This window comes from Malus domestica, chromosome 03 (assembly GCF_042453785.1).
Source record: "Malus domestica chromosome 03, GDT2T_hap1".
Taxonomy (NCBI): Eukaryota; Viridiplantae; Streptophyta; class Magnoliopsida; order Rosales; family Rosaceae; genus Malus; species Malus domestica.
The window spans coordinates 37,355,710-37,374,695 of NC_091663.1; the positions used below are offsets into that span (position 1 = coordinate 37,355,710).

General features: G+C 38.1%; 3 protein-coding genes across 3 annotated transcripts; all 3 read left to right on the forward strand.

Moving 5' to 3' along the window:
- The first annotated feature begins 2,172 nt into the window (after nucleotides 1-2,172).
- On the forward strand, nucleotides 2,173-3,492 carry LOC139194865 (GRAS family protein RAM1-like). The gene is made up of 2 exons (XM_070819795.1): nucleotides 2,173-2,376; nucleotides 2,608-3,492. The coding sequence occupies exons 1-2, from the start codon at nucleotides 2,173-2,175 to the stop codon at nucleotides 3,490-3,492; spliced, it is 1,089 nt and encodes a 362-aa protein (XP_070675896.1).
- Nucleotides 3,493-3,544: 52 nt separating this feature from the next.
- LOC103427454 (DELLA protein 2-like) lies at nucleotides 3,545-4,021 on the forward strand. The gene has a single exon (XM_029100705.2). It carries the CDS (start codon nucleotides 3,545-3,547, stop codon nucleotides 4,019-4,021), a length of 477 nt encoding a protein of 158 aa, XP_028956538.2.
- Nucleotides 4,022-16,281: 12,260 nt separating this feature from the next.
- On the forward strand, nucleotides 16,282-18,165 carry LOC139194866 (DELLA protein RGL1-like). Its single transcript, XM_070819796.1, has one exon. It carries the CDS (start codon nucleotides 16,282-16,284, stop codon nucleotides 18,163-18,165), a length of 1,884 nt encoding a protein of 627 aa, XP_070675897.1.
- Nucleotides 18,166-18,986: the final 821 nt, after the last annotated feature.

An 18,986-nucleotide genomic window follows, 5' to 3' on the forward strand; every position in this document is an offset into this window, starting at 1 on the left:
CGTCTCCAAGCTTTAGTAAATCTCCAAACGTCACATGTTACGCCATAATCCCAGACAGTGACATGCAATGAAAAGAATCAACATGTACAACTGCTATAACTAATTAAGATCACCAATATTAATTAAAACTTGATTAGGAAAGAGAGACCAATTGATCATAATTTTAATCCTCCAAATTAACAAGGATAAATACACAAGCAAGTATTTTCTATTGCAAAAGTCGGCTTTGCCGTAAATGGATGATCATTGATGCATAAAGAAGGCATCTTCTACCACCATAATTAAAATAAAATTTTGTTATTCTTAATTAGCATATATATGGCAATAAACTAGCCACACTGGAAGTTCATTGGTGTAGGGTTGTGGTGAAGCCGGTGGTGGATGACAGGGTTTTAGGTGGCGCTAGAGAGGAAAAGTGGGTTGAGAAGGTGGCAATAGCTGCCAGCTTTGGTTGTTTGTGGGGGTGGAGGTTGAGGGATGACGTTGAGTCTTTGGTTGTTGTGGCTAAAGCCAAAAGAGAGCTGGCAATGAGCTTCGAAGTGGCTGACTTGGTTGGTGGCTGTATTACCTCACTGTGACTATTGGTATGGTTAGGGTGGTAAGGGGTCTTGTGTGGCTTTCCATTGTTATGTAGAAGGACAGAAGCCAAACTTAGTAACGTTTGCAGAGAAGATCATGATCGTCAAGACAAAAAGGTTTAAATCTTATAATCTCATCTACTTAATTGATTATCGAACACAAAACTTCAAGTTCAAGAATAAATGTTCTGAGCCATCTGAGCTATAGATCCCTTATCTTGTTCGTTTCATACTTCATTTTGTCTTGTTGGGTAGCTGTTCCAAAATTTAATTTAATTTTTCTTTTCTTTGGATCAACTTGTACCCTATTTTTAAAGCCAACGTACAACTGTATCTTAATTATTTACTTGTATTATTCTTGGCAAGATGTGCATTTATATATTATCAAATCAGCTGATAATGAAGATCAACATTGTTGGTAACTTTGTATTGGTTCCTTTACAATGTAAAAACAAACAATTGGTGCATTAAGTTGAGAATATGAGAAGTACCATGATCAAGTAAAATGGTATCTTCTTAAGTACAAATACAGCGACAGGTTGATATATACCAATCATAACACGGCTCATTGCAAGATGGAGTCTCTGATTTCACAGATCATAACTTGAGCAAGAAGTATTGTACAATATTAACCAAAGAGTTAAAATTCTTCCGTTGTGGAACTTACCTGGCTGACACGAAATATCTCATCTTACTTCTCACGTAAGTTATATAACATGAACAGTGAGATAAACACAATGGGTATAACCCTGTGCTAGCATGTGTTTTTCTGTCGTTACTGATCTTCTTCTGTAAATATATATAATCAATCACAGCTAATGCAAGGTTAATTGACCCTTTATTTTATTGAACAATCGATATTATCTACACTAGGGGGGGTGGGTTTGGCCTCACAATGGGCTAGCAATAATATGATTCAAATTCGCCTTTAGCTAGAATCGAACCTAAGACTTCTCACTTACCAGTGAAGAGGAATACCACTATTAATTGACCTAATTGGAGTTAAAAAGTTTTCTTCCGAATTTCCAATTCCATGATATTACCGAAAATGCTGGATTAAAAAGGATCAAAGTCTATAGTAATCTTCTCCAACTGAAAAAACTACAGACAGTAATCTAATAATACGTTACTGCTTTTAGGTTTTTACTTTCCTATCCAACCCTTTTATTTGTCATGTTTCTGAGTTTTGTCTTTAACTCCCCGTACTCATCCAAGTGATTCCACATCTTCTTCCCTTAATTAAATCCCTTCGTTTAACAACCTTGTAATCTTGCGCAGAATATTTTCATTAAATATGGTGATTGGCAGTGACATTTGTTTAACTTTTAGCTCAAATTGAGGGTTAAATACAGGTTTTTGGCATTTCATGACTTCTACCTTTGTTGAATATATCGAAATTATGTCACTATCATGGTTGCATTCCTCGCCTTAAAATGTGCTTTAGTACCCATGCTTGTGATCGTTGTTATCAACCAAACATACAAATTGATATAGATATATTCATCGATACAAATCTGAATAATACTATTGTCATGTTCTCTTAAACTCTGAGAATATATCTGGTGAATTTGTTTGTGCATTACCCTTATCCGACATGGCGAATGCATTCTTCTCCTTCACACCCTTTGATTTTGGAGTCCTCGGTGGCGGTGGTGGTTTGACTCCACAGCTTGAAGATTATGAGAAGGAAGATCGGGAGTTCAAAGGGAAGCCAGACCATTTGTTTGGGATACAAGAATTAGGGTTGGGAGAGAGGGAAAAATTATCTCATTTGTCCAAAGATCAACAACAATCCAAGGCAAGTTATTTGATGATGGATAATTTCAGTTTCGATACAGTTTGTTCCAAACATGATCTCCAACGATCCAACAGCAAGTCCGAGAAAGGACGAGTTCATGTTTCCAAAGATCACGCCCACCCCCACTACCAACAACAAAACCAACATTACCAATAACAATCCAAGTCAAATTACTCTGATTTGGATAATTTCATCTTTGACCCTTCCTTCCCATCCACGCAACCGATCCAGGATGCGGGAAATCAGCTCATGTACAGCCAAATCGGAGGATCAGACATTGCGGAAACCAACAAGCAACTGCCCCATCAGTCTTCCTTAGCTGCGTTGGACCTCCTAAACAACTACGGCAGTGCGTTCAAGAAGCTGAGGGGAGACAGATTAAGCAACAGATGCACTGAAGTTGAAGCCTCCTCGTATTCGATCCAACAAAAACTGTCAACTGAGGAGATCATGAGGGTTGCCGGAGCACGGTATGTGCAAATCTCTAATCAAGGATATGGCGATTTTTTAATGCCTTTGCACCCGTTTGGCTACGCGCTTTCCGGTTTATCTGAAGAGGAAACGAAAGATGTGGAGCTTGCTCACATCCTTTTAGCTGCAGCAGAGAAGGTAGGCTACCAACAATTCGAGCGCGCAAACCGCCTGCTTCTTCATTGCGAAGTTGACGCCTCCTTCAAGGTCAACGGTGTTCAGAGGTTTGTTTTCTATTTCACCGAGGCGCTTAGTGAGAGAATAAAAAAGGAAACTGGGAACAGCATGTATAAGGGGAATCAGATGTCTACGTATAGTCTTGGACTAGGCACAAGCCTTTCATTTCTTGCATGTTGCCAAGATATCCCTTTTATTCCAGTAATGAAGCTCCCAGCAATCCAAGTAATACTTGTAAACGTTGCCTTGGAAAGTAAGGTTCTTTTGATTGATCTCGAAATCAGAAGTGGAGTGCAATGGACAGGGCTGATGGAAGTGCTTGCAGAGCGCGAGGAGTGCCACATTGAGCTCCTTACAATAACCGCAGTGGGAGTGACAAGCAAGCAGAAGATCGAGGAGACAGGAAGGAGACTGGCAAGGACCAGTGATTGTGGCAGACATGGAAGATGTCAAGGACCAGTTGTTTGATGTTGAGGATGACGAAGCTGTGGTGGTTTACGCCCCTTTAATACTGAGGACAATGATTTCGAGGCCAAGTTGCTTGGAAAATCTGGTGAGGGTGATGAGAACTCTCAGCCCTTGTGTAATGGTGGTGATTGACGTGGAGGCCAACCACAATTCACCGTCACTTGTGAACCGATTCATCGATGCGCTGTTTTATTACAGTGCAATTTTCGACTGCCTTGAGACTTGCATGAAGCAGGAGATGAACAGAGTGCTGATAGAGGGGCTGTTCCATGAGGGAATACGAAACATTGTGGTGGCGGAGGGGAGTGAAAGGGTTGCAAGAAGCGTGAAGATGGAAGTGTGGAGAGCCTTTTTTGCAAGGTTTAGAATGGTGGAAATCAACTTAAGTAATGCAGCTTTGTTCCAAGCTAGTTTGGTGGCTAAAAAGTATGGAAGCCCTCCTTGCACGCTTGATAGGAATGGGAAATGTCTTACTGTTGGGTGGAAGGGAACCCCAATCCATTCGCTTTCTGCTTGGAAATTCAGTTGAGGAGAAAAACTTATATATATCTGTGTATACTAGAAAAGTCCTCAAAGTTTGAACTGGTCCAACGAACTATATATTGTATATAGACTAATAGCAAATGGCAATAAATTTTCTCTAAGATATATATATATATATATATATATATATTAGAAATGCTAAGAAGACTTTCTCAAAGGTGGAACTCTCCATGAACCTTCTGTCACCTCATGTTTTTTACACAATATATTATAATATTGACACAGAAACTAATGTTAAACTGTGAGGTGATAAAGAATCTTTGAAGAGTCTTACTTTAAAAGCCTTCTTAATTATCATTAATGATATATATCAAAGAACACTATATACATTCATTCAAGCAATTATTAGGAAGGTGGGCTTTTATAAGACCATGTCAAAAAGTCAACTATACTTGAGCGTGGCGACCACTATATATTCTTGTTGGCAACTAATTGTGATCAATTTATCAGGTATGTAGCTTAACCCTAAGCCTTTCACATTATATTCATCATTTTCTAGACAAGAAAAAAGATCGATCGATCGCTTTAATTTAGGGTTTACAACTAAAAATGGGTCGGCAGTACAATTCGGAACAAAGTGCTAAGAAGCTCTTGATCAATTCGACTATCTTCCTAAAACAACCTTTCCATATTCTCACACTCACCCTCCTCAGTTTATTGCTTCCCCTCTCATTCCTCCTCCTATCCAGGCTATCTTGCACCAACTGTCTCTTAAGCATAAGCTTCCCCACTCTCATCATTCCTCCTCCGGAGCCCTCGAACTACGATTCATCATGCATCTTCTATCTCTTCCTCTATGCTATCCCTTCTTTTCTCTATCTTCTTGTTTCCATCGTCACTATAGCCGCCTTTATCCACTGCATAACAGGAAAAATCACCATCATAACCGGGTTCCCGAGTCCCATTTTCCGTCCCCGTTTGAACACTGCTTGGATATTCCTGTGCACATTGCAAGTCTGAGTCGGTTTGGGAATCAAAGGTAGCATCGCCGCTGAGGTAGATGGGCGCGCTACTTTCGGCGGTGTTGTTGATGTCAAAATATGTTTGTTGAGCAGAGCAATATTTTTCCTAAGGTTGCATGAGACCATGCTTCATTGGTGTAGGGTTGTGGTGAAGCCGGTGGTGGATGACACGATTTTCGGTGGCGCTAGAGAGAAAAAGTGGGTTGAGAGGGTGGCAATAGCTGCCAGCTTTGGTTGTTTGTGGTGGTGGAGGTTGAGGGACGAGGTTGAGTCTTTGGTTGTTGTGGCTAAAGCTAAAAGAGAGCTGGCAATGGGCTTAGGAGTGTTGGTTGGTGGCTATATTACCTCACTGTGGCTATTGGTATGGTTAGGGTGGTAAAGGGTCTTATGTGGCTTTCCATGGTTTTGTTATGTAGAAGGACAGAAGCCAAACTATGTAACGATTGCGGAGAAGATCATGGTCGCACTACTACAATATTAGCTTTAGGTGTCGGACAATTCTGGCAGTTAATAAGCCATTCTGACGGATAAAAGATATCCGACACATAATTTATTTACTGTCGGATTAAAGTTACTTTCTGTCGGATATATCCGACAGAAATTCCTAGCGGATTTAACCCTCAGTATTTTTGAATTCTTTTTTTTTAATATTTTTAACATATTCTGGCGGTTTTTAAGTTAATGGTGGCGGTTATAACCGACAGAAATTGACTATTTTATTATTTTAGTTTCTGGCGATTATTATTTTATTATTTTGACGGTTATAACCGATATAAATTGACTATTATATTATTTAAAATGTTATATTGATTAAAAATAAAAAAACAAATGATTTAAATATTTTTTTTTCACTCACGGTCCTGTTACCTAATCTCTGAATGTTTTTTTTTTTGAGACTTTTTACACATGCTATCTCGGAGTATATACAAACATATTTGACTGTTAGATCGTTGCAACTAGTTTCATAGAATGCATATCCTATCGAATTGATAGATTTAACAAACACTTAAGAGTTAATATTATACTTCCATTAAGTATAAAAAATTATCCATTAGTGTAAATATTTTAAATTGAAGATCGAATTTGTTCAATGCATTCTTATAGGGTCGAGGAGTGTAGCTGTAAAAAATCATCAAAATCGGAGCTAAAATAATCGTTAAATTGTGATTTTTAGTTTATAACCGTCGAAAACTTTTGTTTTGTTACCTAATCTCTGAATGTTTCTTTTTTGTGATTTTTTAGGTATGCGATCTTGGAGTATATACAAACATATTTGACGGTTGGATCATTGAAACTAGTTTCGTAGAATGCATATCCTATCAAATTGATAGATTTAACAAACACTTAAGAGTTAATGTTATACTTCCATTAAGTATAAAAAATTATCCATTAGTGTAAATATTTTAAATTGAAGATCGAATTTGTTCCATGCATTCTTATAGGGTCGAGGAGTGTAGTTGTAAAAAATCATCAAAATTGGAACTAAAATAACCGTTAAATTATGATTTTTCGTTTATAACCGTCGAAAACTTTTGTTCTGTTACCCAATCTCTGAATGTTTGTTTTTTGTGATTTTTTAGGTATGTGATCTCGGAGTATATACAAACATATTTGACGGTTGGATCGTTGAAACTAGTTTCGTAGAATGCATATCCTATCAAATTGATAGATTTAACAAATACTTAAGAGTTAATGTTATACTTCCATTAAATATAAAAACTTATCCACTAGTGTAAATATTTTAAATTGAAGATCGAATTTGTTCAATACATTCTTATAGGGTCGAGGAGTGTAGCTGTAAAAAATCATCAAAATCGGAGCTAAAATAACCGTTAAATTGTGATTTTTCGTTTATAACCGTCGAAAACTTTTGTTCTGTTACCTAATCTCTGAGTGTTTGTTTTTTGTGATTTTTTAGGTATGCGATCTCAGAGTATATACAAATATATTTGACGGTTGCATCGTTGAAACTAGTTTCATAGAATGCATATCCTATCAAATTGATAGATTTAACAAACACTTAAGAGTTAATGTTATACTTCCATTAAGTTTAAAATATGATTTATCCACTAGTGTAAATATTTTAAATTGAAGATCGAATTCATTCATTGCATTCTTATAGGATCGAGGAGTGTAGCTGCAAAAAAATCATCAACATCGGAGCTAAAATAACCGTTAAATTGTGATTTTTCGTTTATAACCATCGAAAACTTTTGTTCCATTACCTAATCTCTGAATGTTTGTTTTTTACGATTTTTTACGTATGTGATCTTGGAGTGTGTACAAACAAGTTTGACGGTTGGATTGTTGAAAAACGTTTCATAGAATGCGTATCACATCAAAACGGTAGATTAAACCAACACTTAGAGTTAATATTATACTTGTATTAAGTATAAAATAAGATTTTGTGGTATCAGCTAGTGTAAATATTTTAAATTGAAGATCAAATTCGTTCATTGCATTCTTATAGGGTCGAGGAGTGTAGCTGTAAAAAAAATCATCAAAACCGGAGCTAAAATAACCGTTAAATTGTGATTTTTTGTTTATAACCGTCGAAAACTTTTGTTCCGTTACCTAATCTCTGAACATTTGTTTTTTGTGATTTTTTACGTAAGTGATCTCGGAGTGTGTACAAACAAGTTTGACGGTTAGATCATTGAAAAAGGTTTCGTACAATGTGTATCACATCAAAATTGAGGAGTGTAGCAAAATTGAGTGGCATTCTATTATTTATATAATTGATTAATTTTAGTAAGATAATATTTCATTTTGTTGTTGTTGTATGGGAACAGTAAGGTGATTTCCAAACAATTTTTTTTTTTTGAAATTTTCAGATCATCATCATAATTTAAAATTTCTAAGTTTTGGATATTTGTACATCAATCTTTGTGCTTCTATATATGCAATTCAATAATATTTGGTAAATATTTTATGTAGAATTATTATACATTTTGTAGTATATCAGTATATATATATATATATTAGACAAAACAAAAAGTATGTATGTTTATAATCAATCTCACGCTCAAAATAAATAAAAATAATAATCAATCTCTCATTTTCAATAAACGAATATAAAAATAATTAACAAAAGATATCCAATTTAACAAAGAACATGGCAAAATATAAAAAACATTTACAAGATACACACAATTAGTAAATAACAGCAAAATGTTCAATTTTTTTTGAAATATTTTAATTGGATTATCCAAATTAACAATGAACATGACAAAAAAATTACAAGATGTAGTTAATAGTTATCTATTAAACCAAACAATTATTTATTTTCGACGAAAAAAAAATAATTATTTATTTATTTTTTAAAAACTTATTCTACTTAAATACATTTATTTATTTATTTATTAAGCCAAACAATTATTATTTTATTTTTTAAAATAGTAACAAATTTTGGGGGGAATTTAAAATTTTGGGAGGGAATTTTGGGGGGAATTTTGCCGGCATTTTTTGTACTGTCGGTTTTAACCGACAGGAATGAAAATTTTCCGTCGGTTTTAACCGACAGTAATGAAATTTTTTTTATTCCCGCATCCTCAGTCCCTCTGTTTAGATTTTGTCATTTTCATTTAGATTTTCGAAGTGGGATTAACCCACTCTCGGTCCCTCTGTTTTCCTCATTCTGGAAACATTATCTCTCTTTGTAAACTCTCTCCCTCTCTTGAACTAGCTCATTCTCTCTCTCTCTCTGTCACCGAGAACCACCATCACCATCTCCACTTCTCTATGCACGAAACCAAGCCGCCACCACCACCATTTTCTACATCCTCAAGCTTTGGGTATTTTGCTGGTACCCTTGCATGTGTGATCAATGACGAAGAGGTCAAGCTCGAGAGCTCCGAGTTCCCATTTCGAGACTCAGGTGAGGCTTATGAACTCAAACCTACAAATTTACATTCTTTACTTGTTTTCGTGGTGATTGGTGACTGAATTTTAGTTGGGGTTCGAAGGTTTAACCCATGCGTCTCTCTGTGTATGCTTTCCAAATTCCAACGAGGAAATCCGACCAAATCCGGACGAGTTTGTAACTGGTGGTGCACAGACTCACCTGAGACCGATTCTATGTAACTAAATACTTCCTTGCATGCGTGTTTTAACTAGAAAACCTGGTGAAACTTACATGCCTGCTCTTTGTCCTTCGTTTTTAGAATCCGGCAAGGGTAAACAGACGAACTTCAACGAGTTCGAGACGCATTCTCCCCCCATTTCCACTTCTCTTTACTTAAATAAGTTTTTGAGGTTTTAGTTGTGCTATGGGGTTGAAAAATAAATTAAAATTTGGGGGTAAATCAACCTCTCCGTCCTCCGCTTCACACTCGGTAACTCTCTCGCTCTTTTTCTCTCTCTTTCTCTGGACTGAGATTTCGATTGTGATGGATTGATGGGTTTTGGGCAGGAATACCTGGGCTGGATGAATCCTATCTACCAAGATGGATTGGATATGGGTTTGGTTCGCTTTTGATTTTGAACCATTTTGTTGGTTCCACTGCAACCCCAGCACAGCTTGTAAGAGAATGAAATGTTTTTTCTTGTGTTGTGTTTGTTTCAGTTTGTGTTGGATTTTATGTTAATTTTTGTGGGTTTGTGTGTTGCTTCTTCTTCTTCTTCCCCCTTTTGCTTCCCCCCTCTTGCTTCATTTCTTCTGATATTTTCTCTCTCTCTCGCTCTCTTCAAAATCCCACAACAGGTTTCCAAGATCGAGCTCCAGCGAGGTTTCGAATGGTGAATGCAGGGGGCAGAAATATTTTTTTTATTATTATTAACATATTATCTGTCGGTTTTATCCGACAATAATGATTTTATTTATTTTATAATAAATTCTCTGTCGGTTTTATCCGACATAATTACTGGCGGTTTTAGTATTTTCTGTCGGTTTTAGCCGACAATAATTCTTTTATTTATTATAATACATATATATCCTGTTGGTTATAACCGATAGGATTTCTGTCGGTTTTAGAGTATTTTCTGTCGGAAAATTCATTTCCTGACGCAGGCAATTCTGTCGCTTATTATATCCGTCACTGCCTCCATTTTCTGTCGAATTTTGCTTAAAATCCGACAGTAATATACGTTTTTTGTTGATTTTTGAACCGCCAGTTATAGATGATTTTGTAGTAGTGTCGTCAAGACAACAAGGTCTAAATCTCACAATGCTCATCCAATTAATTGACTATCGAACACAAAATCTTAGGTGCATAAGTAAATTTTCTGAACCATTTGAGCTACAGATCTCTTATCTTCTTCATTTCATACTTAATTTTGTATTGTTGGGTATGTTGGTATATGGTCCAGCCCATGATCAATGTTCTAGATTATTCTAGTAAGCAAGTGAGGTGGCTAGAGCATGCTAGACAATTTTAGCATGTTATTAAGTTGATGGAAGAAGCTAGAGAGTGCTAGCTTCCTTGGTTGCAAATGGAAAGATCTAGAAGCTACAATTTTGTGGCTAGTCTAGAATTATCTATGCTAGAGGTTTAAGAATACACTAGAAACTAGTAGAATGTCAAACCCTCACCTATAAATATGGGTGTGATGTTGTAGTGAAGTAACCAATTAAGAACCAAGTGTGAGTAGCAAATGATCAAGTCCAAAGCTAAAGTTCCACTCCAAGAGTGAGAGTGAGAGTGTTCCACTACACATTGTGATTGAAGTTTAGAGTGATAGAAAGTGTGTGTCATACTTTCTTGTATCCTCAAGCCTTGTCTTTGGCTTGGTAAGACTACTCTTGTTGTACTCATCTTTTTCATATAGTGAAGATTGATCATTGTTTCGTGGACGTAGGCATAAATTGTTGAACCACATAAATTCTTGGTGTCCATTTTCTACTTTACATTGTGCATTCTCTATCTTGTAGTACCGACATTCCTAACAAGTGGTATCAGAGCCAGGTTGGCTTGTACTACGAGATGAAAAAAAGTGGCACTATGATCAAACTCACCAACTCCAATTGGGTAACATGGAAGCCAAGGATGGAGGACATTCTCTATTGTAAGGATCTGCATGAGCCAATTGAAGGAGATGCCGCTAAGCCTGAGAGCATGTCCGATGCCGAGTGGAAGAAGATGAATCGCAAGGCTATTGGCACAATTAGACAATGGGTAGACAATAGTGTTTTTCACCATGTGTTTAATGAAACCAATGCCCGCGAGTTTTGGATGAAGCTTGAGTCCTTGTTCGAGAAGAAGACCCCAGCCAAGAAAGCCTTCTTAATCAAAGAGCGCATCAATGTGAAGTACAATGATGGTTTAAGTGTAGCAGAACACTTGAACAATTTACAAAATATCATCAACCAGTTGGCTACTATGAAAATGATGATTGAGGACGAGCTGCAAGCGCTATTGCTACTTGGATCCTTGCCAGACAATTGGGAGACCTTTGTGGTGAGTATAAGTAACTCTGCTTCTAATGGTGTTCTTACTCTTGATAATGTTAAAAATAGCATGCTCAATGAAGAAACAAGGAAAAAGACTTCTGGCACAGATAGCAGCCAAGTATTTGTCACAGAGAACCGCGGAAGAAGTAAGAATAGAGGGCCTAGAGGTCATGGCAAGAGTCCTAGCCGATCCAACTCAAGGTTCAGGGGTGCATGCCACCATTGTGGCCTCATATGAAGAAAAATTGTCGAGTTTGGAAGAGAGAGCAAATGGAAGGAAACAATCAGAAGAAAGATGATACTGGCAATACCACCGCTGTCATATGTGGTGATGTACCAGAAATATTGTCTGTTGGTGAATGTCTGCATATGGGCAACTCTGACAAAGATATTGAATGGATCTTTGACAATGGAGCTTCCTTCCATGCTACGTCCAAACGGGAGTTCTTCAGTACATACAAAGAAGGTGACTTTGGCATAGTGAAGATGGGGAATGAAAGCTATTCCAAAATTCTTGGAATTGGTGATATTTGCCTAAAAACTAATCTCGACTGCTAGTTGATGTTGAAATATGTGAGACATATTCCTGATATACGTCTCAATCTGATATCCATCGGTACCCTTGATCGACAAGGTTATTATCACCATATTGGCGAAGGAAAATTGAAGCTTACTAAAGGCTTAATGGTGGTAGCAAGAGCACGACTTTGTTGTACGTTGTACCGGTCAAATGCCAAGGTTTTGAAAGGTGAGTTGAATGTTGTGGATGACTCATCTCTAGACTTGTGGCATAAGAGGCTAGGCCACATGAGCGAGAAAAGCCTACAAGTTTTGGCAAAGAAGTCTCACATTCTCTTTGCCAAATGTACGTCGTTAAACTCTTGTGAGCATTGTTTATTTGGAAAACAAAGAAGAGTTAGTTTTTTCTGTTCCATCTACAAAGAAAGGAAATTTATTATATCTTGTTTATTCAGATGCGTGTGGTCCCATGGAAGTCGAGTCACTTGGAAGAAATAAATATTTTGTTACTTATATTGATGATGCTTCACGAAGGGTCTGGGTGTATTTGTTGAAATCCAAAGACAAGGTGTTTCAGACATTCAAGGAGTTTCATGCCATGGTGGAGAGGGAAATTGGGAAACCTCTCAAGTGCCTTCGTAGCGACAACGGTGGCGAGTACACATCTCACCAGTTTAGAGAGTATTGTGTGAAACATGGCATACGCCATGAGAAGACAGTTCCTGGAACTCCACAACATAACGGTGTTGCTGAAAGAATGAACCGAACCATCATGGAGAAAGTCATGTGTATGCTGAGGACTGCAAAGTTATCCAAAGCAATTCTGGTGTGAAGCTGTAAGGACAGCCTGCTATTTGATCAACTGATCTCCATCAGTACCATTAGGTCTTAATGTTCCAGAGAGAGTATGGACTGGTAATGATGTGTCTTACTCTCATCTGAAGTTGTTTGGTTGCAAAGCTTTTGTGCATGTGCCCAAAGAGCAGAGATCGAAGTTAGACTACAAAGCTACACCGTGTATCTTTCTTAGTTATAGCGGTGAAGATTTTGGTTATAGATTATGAGACCCATACTAAAAGAAGTTTATCAGAAGTAGAGATGTGATCTTTTATGAAGACCAAACAATTAGAGATTCGAGTAAAGAGGCACAACTAAATGATGCAGTCAGAAGAGTTGATCCATTAGCTTCAGATGAAGAAAGTCACGGTGATATCCCTGAAGCAGCTGTCAATGAAGTGCCTGCAGAACCAGATAATGTTGATCAGATGGAGCCTAATCAAGATGTGTCAGACCATGAGATTGCTGATCAGGGAGAGCCTAGTCAAGAAGAGCAGATTCAAGGAGAACCTAATCAGGGGGAGCCTCCAGCCCTGCAAAAGAATTAAGATCAGGTCAGAAGATCCAGCAGAAGTCAAATACCGTCTACCAAGTATTCTTCGTCAGAGTTTATCATGTTGACTAATTATGGAGAGCCTGAAACTTATGAGGAGGCCAGAGCCCATAACGACAGTGATAAATGGAGTCAGAGATGGATTCCTTATTAAAGAATGATACCTATGAGCTGATGGAGCTTCCAAAGGGCAGAAAAGAGTTGAAAAACAAGTAGGTGTTCAAATTGAAAAGGGACGACAACATGACAAGGTACAAAGCTCGTTTGGTTGTCAAAGGTTTTGGTCAAAAGAAAAGAGTTGACTTTGATGAGATTTTCTCACCGGTGGTGAAGATGACTTCCATTCGAGTTATCCTTGGTATGGCAGTAAGCATGGATCTTGAGCTCAAGCAGTTAGACGTTAAAACTGCATTTCTCCACGGCAACTTAGAAGATGAGATATACATGGAGCAACCCAAAGGCTTTGAAGTCAAAGGTAAAGAAAATTTGGTATGCAAGCTCAAGAAAAGCTTATATGGTTTTAAGTAGGCTCCGAGACAGTGGAATAAGAAGTTCAACTCATTCATGGTGAGTAATGGGTACAAGAGAACTCATGCTGACTCTTGTGTCTATATCAACAATTTTCTGGAGGTAAATTCATCATTTTATTGCTTTATGTTGATGACATGTTAATTGTCGGTCAAGATGCTTCTATGATTAAAAAGCTCAAGGAAGAGTTATCTAAGTCCTTTGACATGAAGGACTAAAGGCCAGCCAAGTAGATTTTGGGCATGGAGATAATTCGTGATAGAAAATCCAAGAAGTTGTGGTTGTCACAAGAAAAGTATGTTGAACGGGTGCTTGAAAGGTTCAACATGAAAGCAGCGAAATCAGTAAGCTCACCTTTAGCCAATCATATCAAGTTTAGCAAAGAGTCGTGTCCAAAAACATATGAAGAAAAGGAGAAAATGGCAGTTGTTTCCTACTCTTCAGCAGTAGGAAGTATCATGTATGCAATGGTGTGCACACGGCCAAATATTGCTCATGCAGTAGGTGTGGTGAGCAGGTTTCTCTCTAATCCAGGGAAGGACTACTAGGAAGCTGTTAAGTGGATTCTCATATATTTGAAGGGGACTTCTAAGATGTGCTTGTGCTTTGACAATTCCAAACCAATCTTGGAAGGATTTACAAATGCTAACATGGAAGGTGACCTGGATGGTAGAAAATCTACGTCTGGGTACTTGTTTACTTTTGCAAGGGGAGCCGTGTCTTGTCAATCTAAGTTGCAAAAATGTGTTGCTTTGTCCACAACCGAGGCTGAATACATAGCCGCTACAGAAGCATGCAAAGAGTTGTTGTGGTTGAAGAGGTTTCTCCAAGAGTTGGGTTTGAAGCAAAGTGATTATGGCGTTTATTGTGATAGTCAAAGTGCTCTGGATTTGAGCAAGAACACTACATATCATTCACACACTAAGCACATTGATATTCGTTATCACTGGATTAAAGATGCTATCGAGTACAAGTTGCTACAGCTGAAGAAGATTCATATCGATAATAATTCTTCAGACATGTTGACAAAGGTAGTCACAAAATCAAAGTTGGAATTCTGCATTAAGGCTACTGGGATGGACTCCAGGTAACTTGGAGTCATGATCGGAATTCCTCCCTCATGGACTGGAGGGGGAGATTGTTGGTATATGGTCCTGCTCATGATCAACGTTCTAGATTATTCTAGTAAGCAAGTGAGGTGGCTAGAGCATGCTAGACAATTCTAGCATGTTATTAAGTTGATGGAAGAAGCTAGAGAGTACTAGCTTCCTTGGTTGCAAATAGAAAGATCTAGAAGCTACAATTTTGTGGCTAGTCTAGAATTATCTATGCTAGAGGTTTGAAGAATACACTATAAACTAGTAGAATGCCAAACCCTCACCTATAAATATGGGTGTGAGGTTGTAGTGAAGTAACCAATTAAGAACCAAGTGTGAGTAGCAAAGGATCAAGTCCAAAGCTAGAGTTCCACTCCAAGAGTGAGAGTGAGAGTGTTCCACTACACATTGTGAGTGAAGTTTAGAGTGATAGAAAGTGTGTGTCATACTTTCTTGTATCCATCAAGCCTTGTCTTTAGCTTGGCAAGACTACTCTTGTTGTACTCATCTTTTTCATATAGTGAAGATTGATCCTTGTTTCGTGGACGTAGGCATAAATTGCCGAACCACATAAATTCTTGGTGTCCATTTTCTACTTTACCTTGTGCATTCTCTATCTTGTAATACCGACATTCCTAACAGGGTAAGCTGTTCCAAAATTGTAATTTCATTTGTCTTTTCTTTGGATGAACCCAACGTACAACAACTGTATCTTAATTATTTAATTGTATTATTCTTGGCAAGACGTGCATTTATATATTATCAATCAGATAATGAAGATTAACATAGTTAGTATCTTGTTATTGGTCCCTTTATAATGTAAAAACAAAAAATTGGTGCATTAAGTTGAGACTACGAGAAGTACTGTATATATGGTCAAGCTAAATGGTATCTTCTCAAGTTAAATGGTAGGTTATACCTACATGTTTCTGAGCTTGTCTTTTAACTCTCTGTACTCATCCAAGCCAGTCCACATCTTCTTCCTTTAATTAATCCCATCGTTTAATCAACCTTGTAATTTTGCGCAGAATATTTTGATTAAATATGGTAATTAGCAATGACGTTTGTTTAATTTTTAGCTCAAATAGAGGATTAAATGGTTTTTATTTGGACAAGTTTTTGGCATTTCATGGCTGCTGGCTTTGTTGACAATATCGGAATTATGTCACTATCGTGGTTGCATTCCTCGCCTTAAACTGTGCTTTATTATTCATGCGTGCGATCGTTGTTATCAACCAAACATACAAACTGATACAGATATATTCGTCGATACGAATCCGAATAATCTTACTGTCTCACTTGAGGTTCACTTGAGCTCTGAGAATATATTTGGTGAATTTGTTTGTTCATATATAATCCGGCATGGCGAATGCATTCTTCTCCTTCACACCCTTTGATTTTGGAGTCCTCGGCGGCGGCAGTGGTTTGACTTCCCAGCTGGAAAATTATGAGAAGGAAGATCAGGAGCTCAAGGGGAAGCCAGACCATTTGTTTGGGATAGAAGAATTAGGGCTGGGAGAGATGGAAAAGTTATCTCATTTGTCCAAAGATCAACAACAATCCAAGGCAAGTTATTTGATGTTGGATAATTTCAGTTTCGATACAGGTTGTTCCGAACATGATCTCCAACGTTCCAGCAGCAAGTGCGAGAAAGCACGATCTCATGTTTCCAAAGATCACGACCACCGCCACTACCAACAACAAAATCAACATTACCAACAACCATCCAAGTCAAATTACTCCGATTGGGATAATTTCACCTTTGATTCTGCCTTCCCATCCACGCAACCAATCCAGGACGCGACAAATGAGCTCACGTACAGCCAAATAGGAGAATCAGACATTGCGGAGACCAACAAGCAAATGCCCCATCAGTCTTCCTTAGCTGTGTTGGAGCTCCTAAACAACTACGGCAGTGCGTTCAAGAATCTGAGGGGAGACAGATTAAGCAACAGATGCAATGAAGCTGAAGCCTCCTCGTTTTCGATCCAACAAAAATTGTCAACCGAGGAGATCATGAGGGTTGCCGGAGCAAGGTATGTGCAATTCTCTAATCAAGGATATGGCGATTTTTTCATGCCTTTGCACCCGTTTGGCTACGCGCTTTCGGGTCTATCTGAAGAAGAAACGAAAGATGTGGAGCTTGCTCACATCTTTTTAGCTGCAGCAGAGAAGGTAGGCTACCAACAATTTGAGCGCGCAAACCGCCTGCTTCTTCGTTGCGAATTTGCTGCCTCCTTCAAAGTCAACCCTGTCCAGAGGGTTGTTTTCTATTTTGCCAAGGCGCTTCGTGAGAGGATCGACAAGGAAACGGGGAACAGCATGTATAAGGGGAATGAAATGTCTACTTATAGTAATGGACTAAGCACAAACCTTACAACTCTTGCATTCTACCAAGATACCCCTTTTCATTCAGTTATGCAGTACCCAGGAATCCAAGTAATACTCGAAAGCGTAGTCTTGGAAAGCAAGGTTCATTTGATTGATCTCGAAATCAGAAGCGGAGTGCACTGGTCAGGGCTGATGGAAGTGCTTGTAGGGCGCGAGGAGTGCCCCATTGAGCTCCTTACAATAACTGCAGTGGGAGTGACGGGCAAGCAGAAGATCGAGGAGACAGGAAGGAGGCTGGCAAGCGTCGCAGAGGCCTTGAACTTACCCTTTCAATTCAAGGCAGTGATTGTGACAGACATGGAAGATGTCAAGGACCAATTGTTTGATGTCAAGGATGACGAAGCTGTGGTGGTTTACGCGCCTTTAATACTAAGGACAATGATTTCGAGGTCAAGTTGCTTGGAAAATCTGATGAGGGTGGTGAGAAATCTCACCCCTTGTGTAATAGTGGTGATTGAGGTGGAGGCCAACCACAATTCACCGTCATTTGTGAACCGATTCATCGATGCGCTGTTTTATTACAGTGCATTTTTCGACTGCCTAGAGACTTGCGTGAAGCAGGAGAAGAACAGAGTGCTGATGGAGGAGTTGTTACATGAGGGAATACGAAACATTGTGGTGGCGGAGGGGAGTGAAAGGGTTGTGAGAAGCGTGACGATGGAGGTGTGGAGAGCCTTCTTTGCAAGGTTTAGAATGGTGGAAATCAACTTAAGTAATGCAGCTTTGTACCAAGCTAGGTTGGTGGCTAAAAAGTTTGGAAGCCCTCCTTGCACACTTGATAGGAATGGGAAATGTCTTATTGTTGGGTGGAAAGGAACCCCAATCCATTCACTTTCGGCTTGGAAGTTTACTTGAGAAGAAAAACTTGGATTTTGGGACATACAGATTAAGTCATCCATACGACATTTCTTACAAAAGTATAGAAGTCTCTCTATATTTAATCTCACTCCTTATAAAAGATACCTTAGTAGTGTAGAAATATCAAACTTGCACTCTCTTCGTCGAGAGATGGTGGAGAAAGAGTATTTTTTAGAGTTGAAAACAATGTAATATATGATTGTTGAGTTGATCTTATATTTTCTATCCAAAACGTCGTCGTTTTAATCAAACGATATTCAAATTTAAATTAATTTATTTCTTATAAATTTAAAATTAGTTGCATTGGAGAGAGCACAATGACATAATTTTAACCAGAGCACAATGACGAACATAGAAAATATAAACATCAAATTGTATCCGTTTTGAATTCTCATTAGTGCTTGAATTTATCCAAATTTAGAAATGTTTGAGGGTTTCTAATTGGGTAGAGAACCCCTAATTCCAACCAATAAAAGAAGAGGATATAGTCCTACGTATGTAGGCCAAGCGCTAACCCCTAATTATGGGGTACAAAATCTATGCTTGCTATCTATCAATTTTGAATTTCACATCATTAAGTCTTTGAAATAGTCTGGTGTAAGTTTTAGATTATCATATCGTTTGTTAAAAGAACTAATAGAAGAAGAGAAAATAGTAAAATCGACACATACAATATTTTTTCCTTCAAAGCGTAAACACATCATTAATCTTCCAACGCATATACTAGTCTTTCATTCGTGTCAAATTTTACACACGTAAGACATAAGTTATATATAACCGACGCACACAATGATGGCCGCTTCGGCATGTAGGCCATG

Coding starts and splice junctions, on each gene's coding strand:
- LOC139194865 (XM_070819795.1), top strand. CDS start 2,173: ATGGCGAATGCATTCTTCTCCTTCACACCCTTTGATTTTGGAGTCCTC. Junction 2,377..2,607: donor AAGATCAACAACAATCCAAG/GCAAGTTATTTG, acceptor CAACCGATCCAG/GATGCGGGAAATCAGCTCAT.
- LOC103427454 (XM_029100705.2), top strand. CDS start 3,545: ATGATTTCGAGGCCAAGTTGCTTGGAAAATCTGGTGAGGGTGATGAGA.
- LOC139194866 (XM_070819796.1), top strand. CDS start 16,282: ATGGCGAATGCATTCTTCTCCTTCACACCCTTTGATTTTGGAGTCCTC.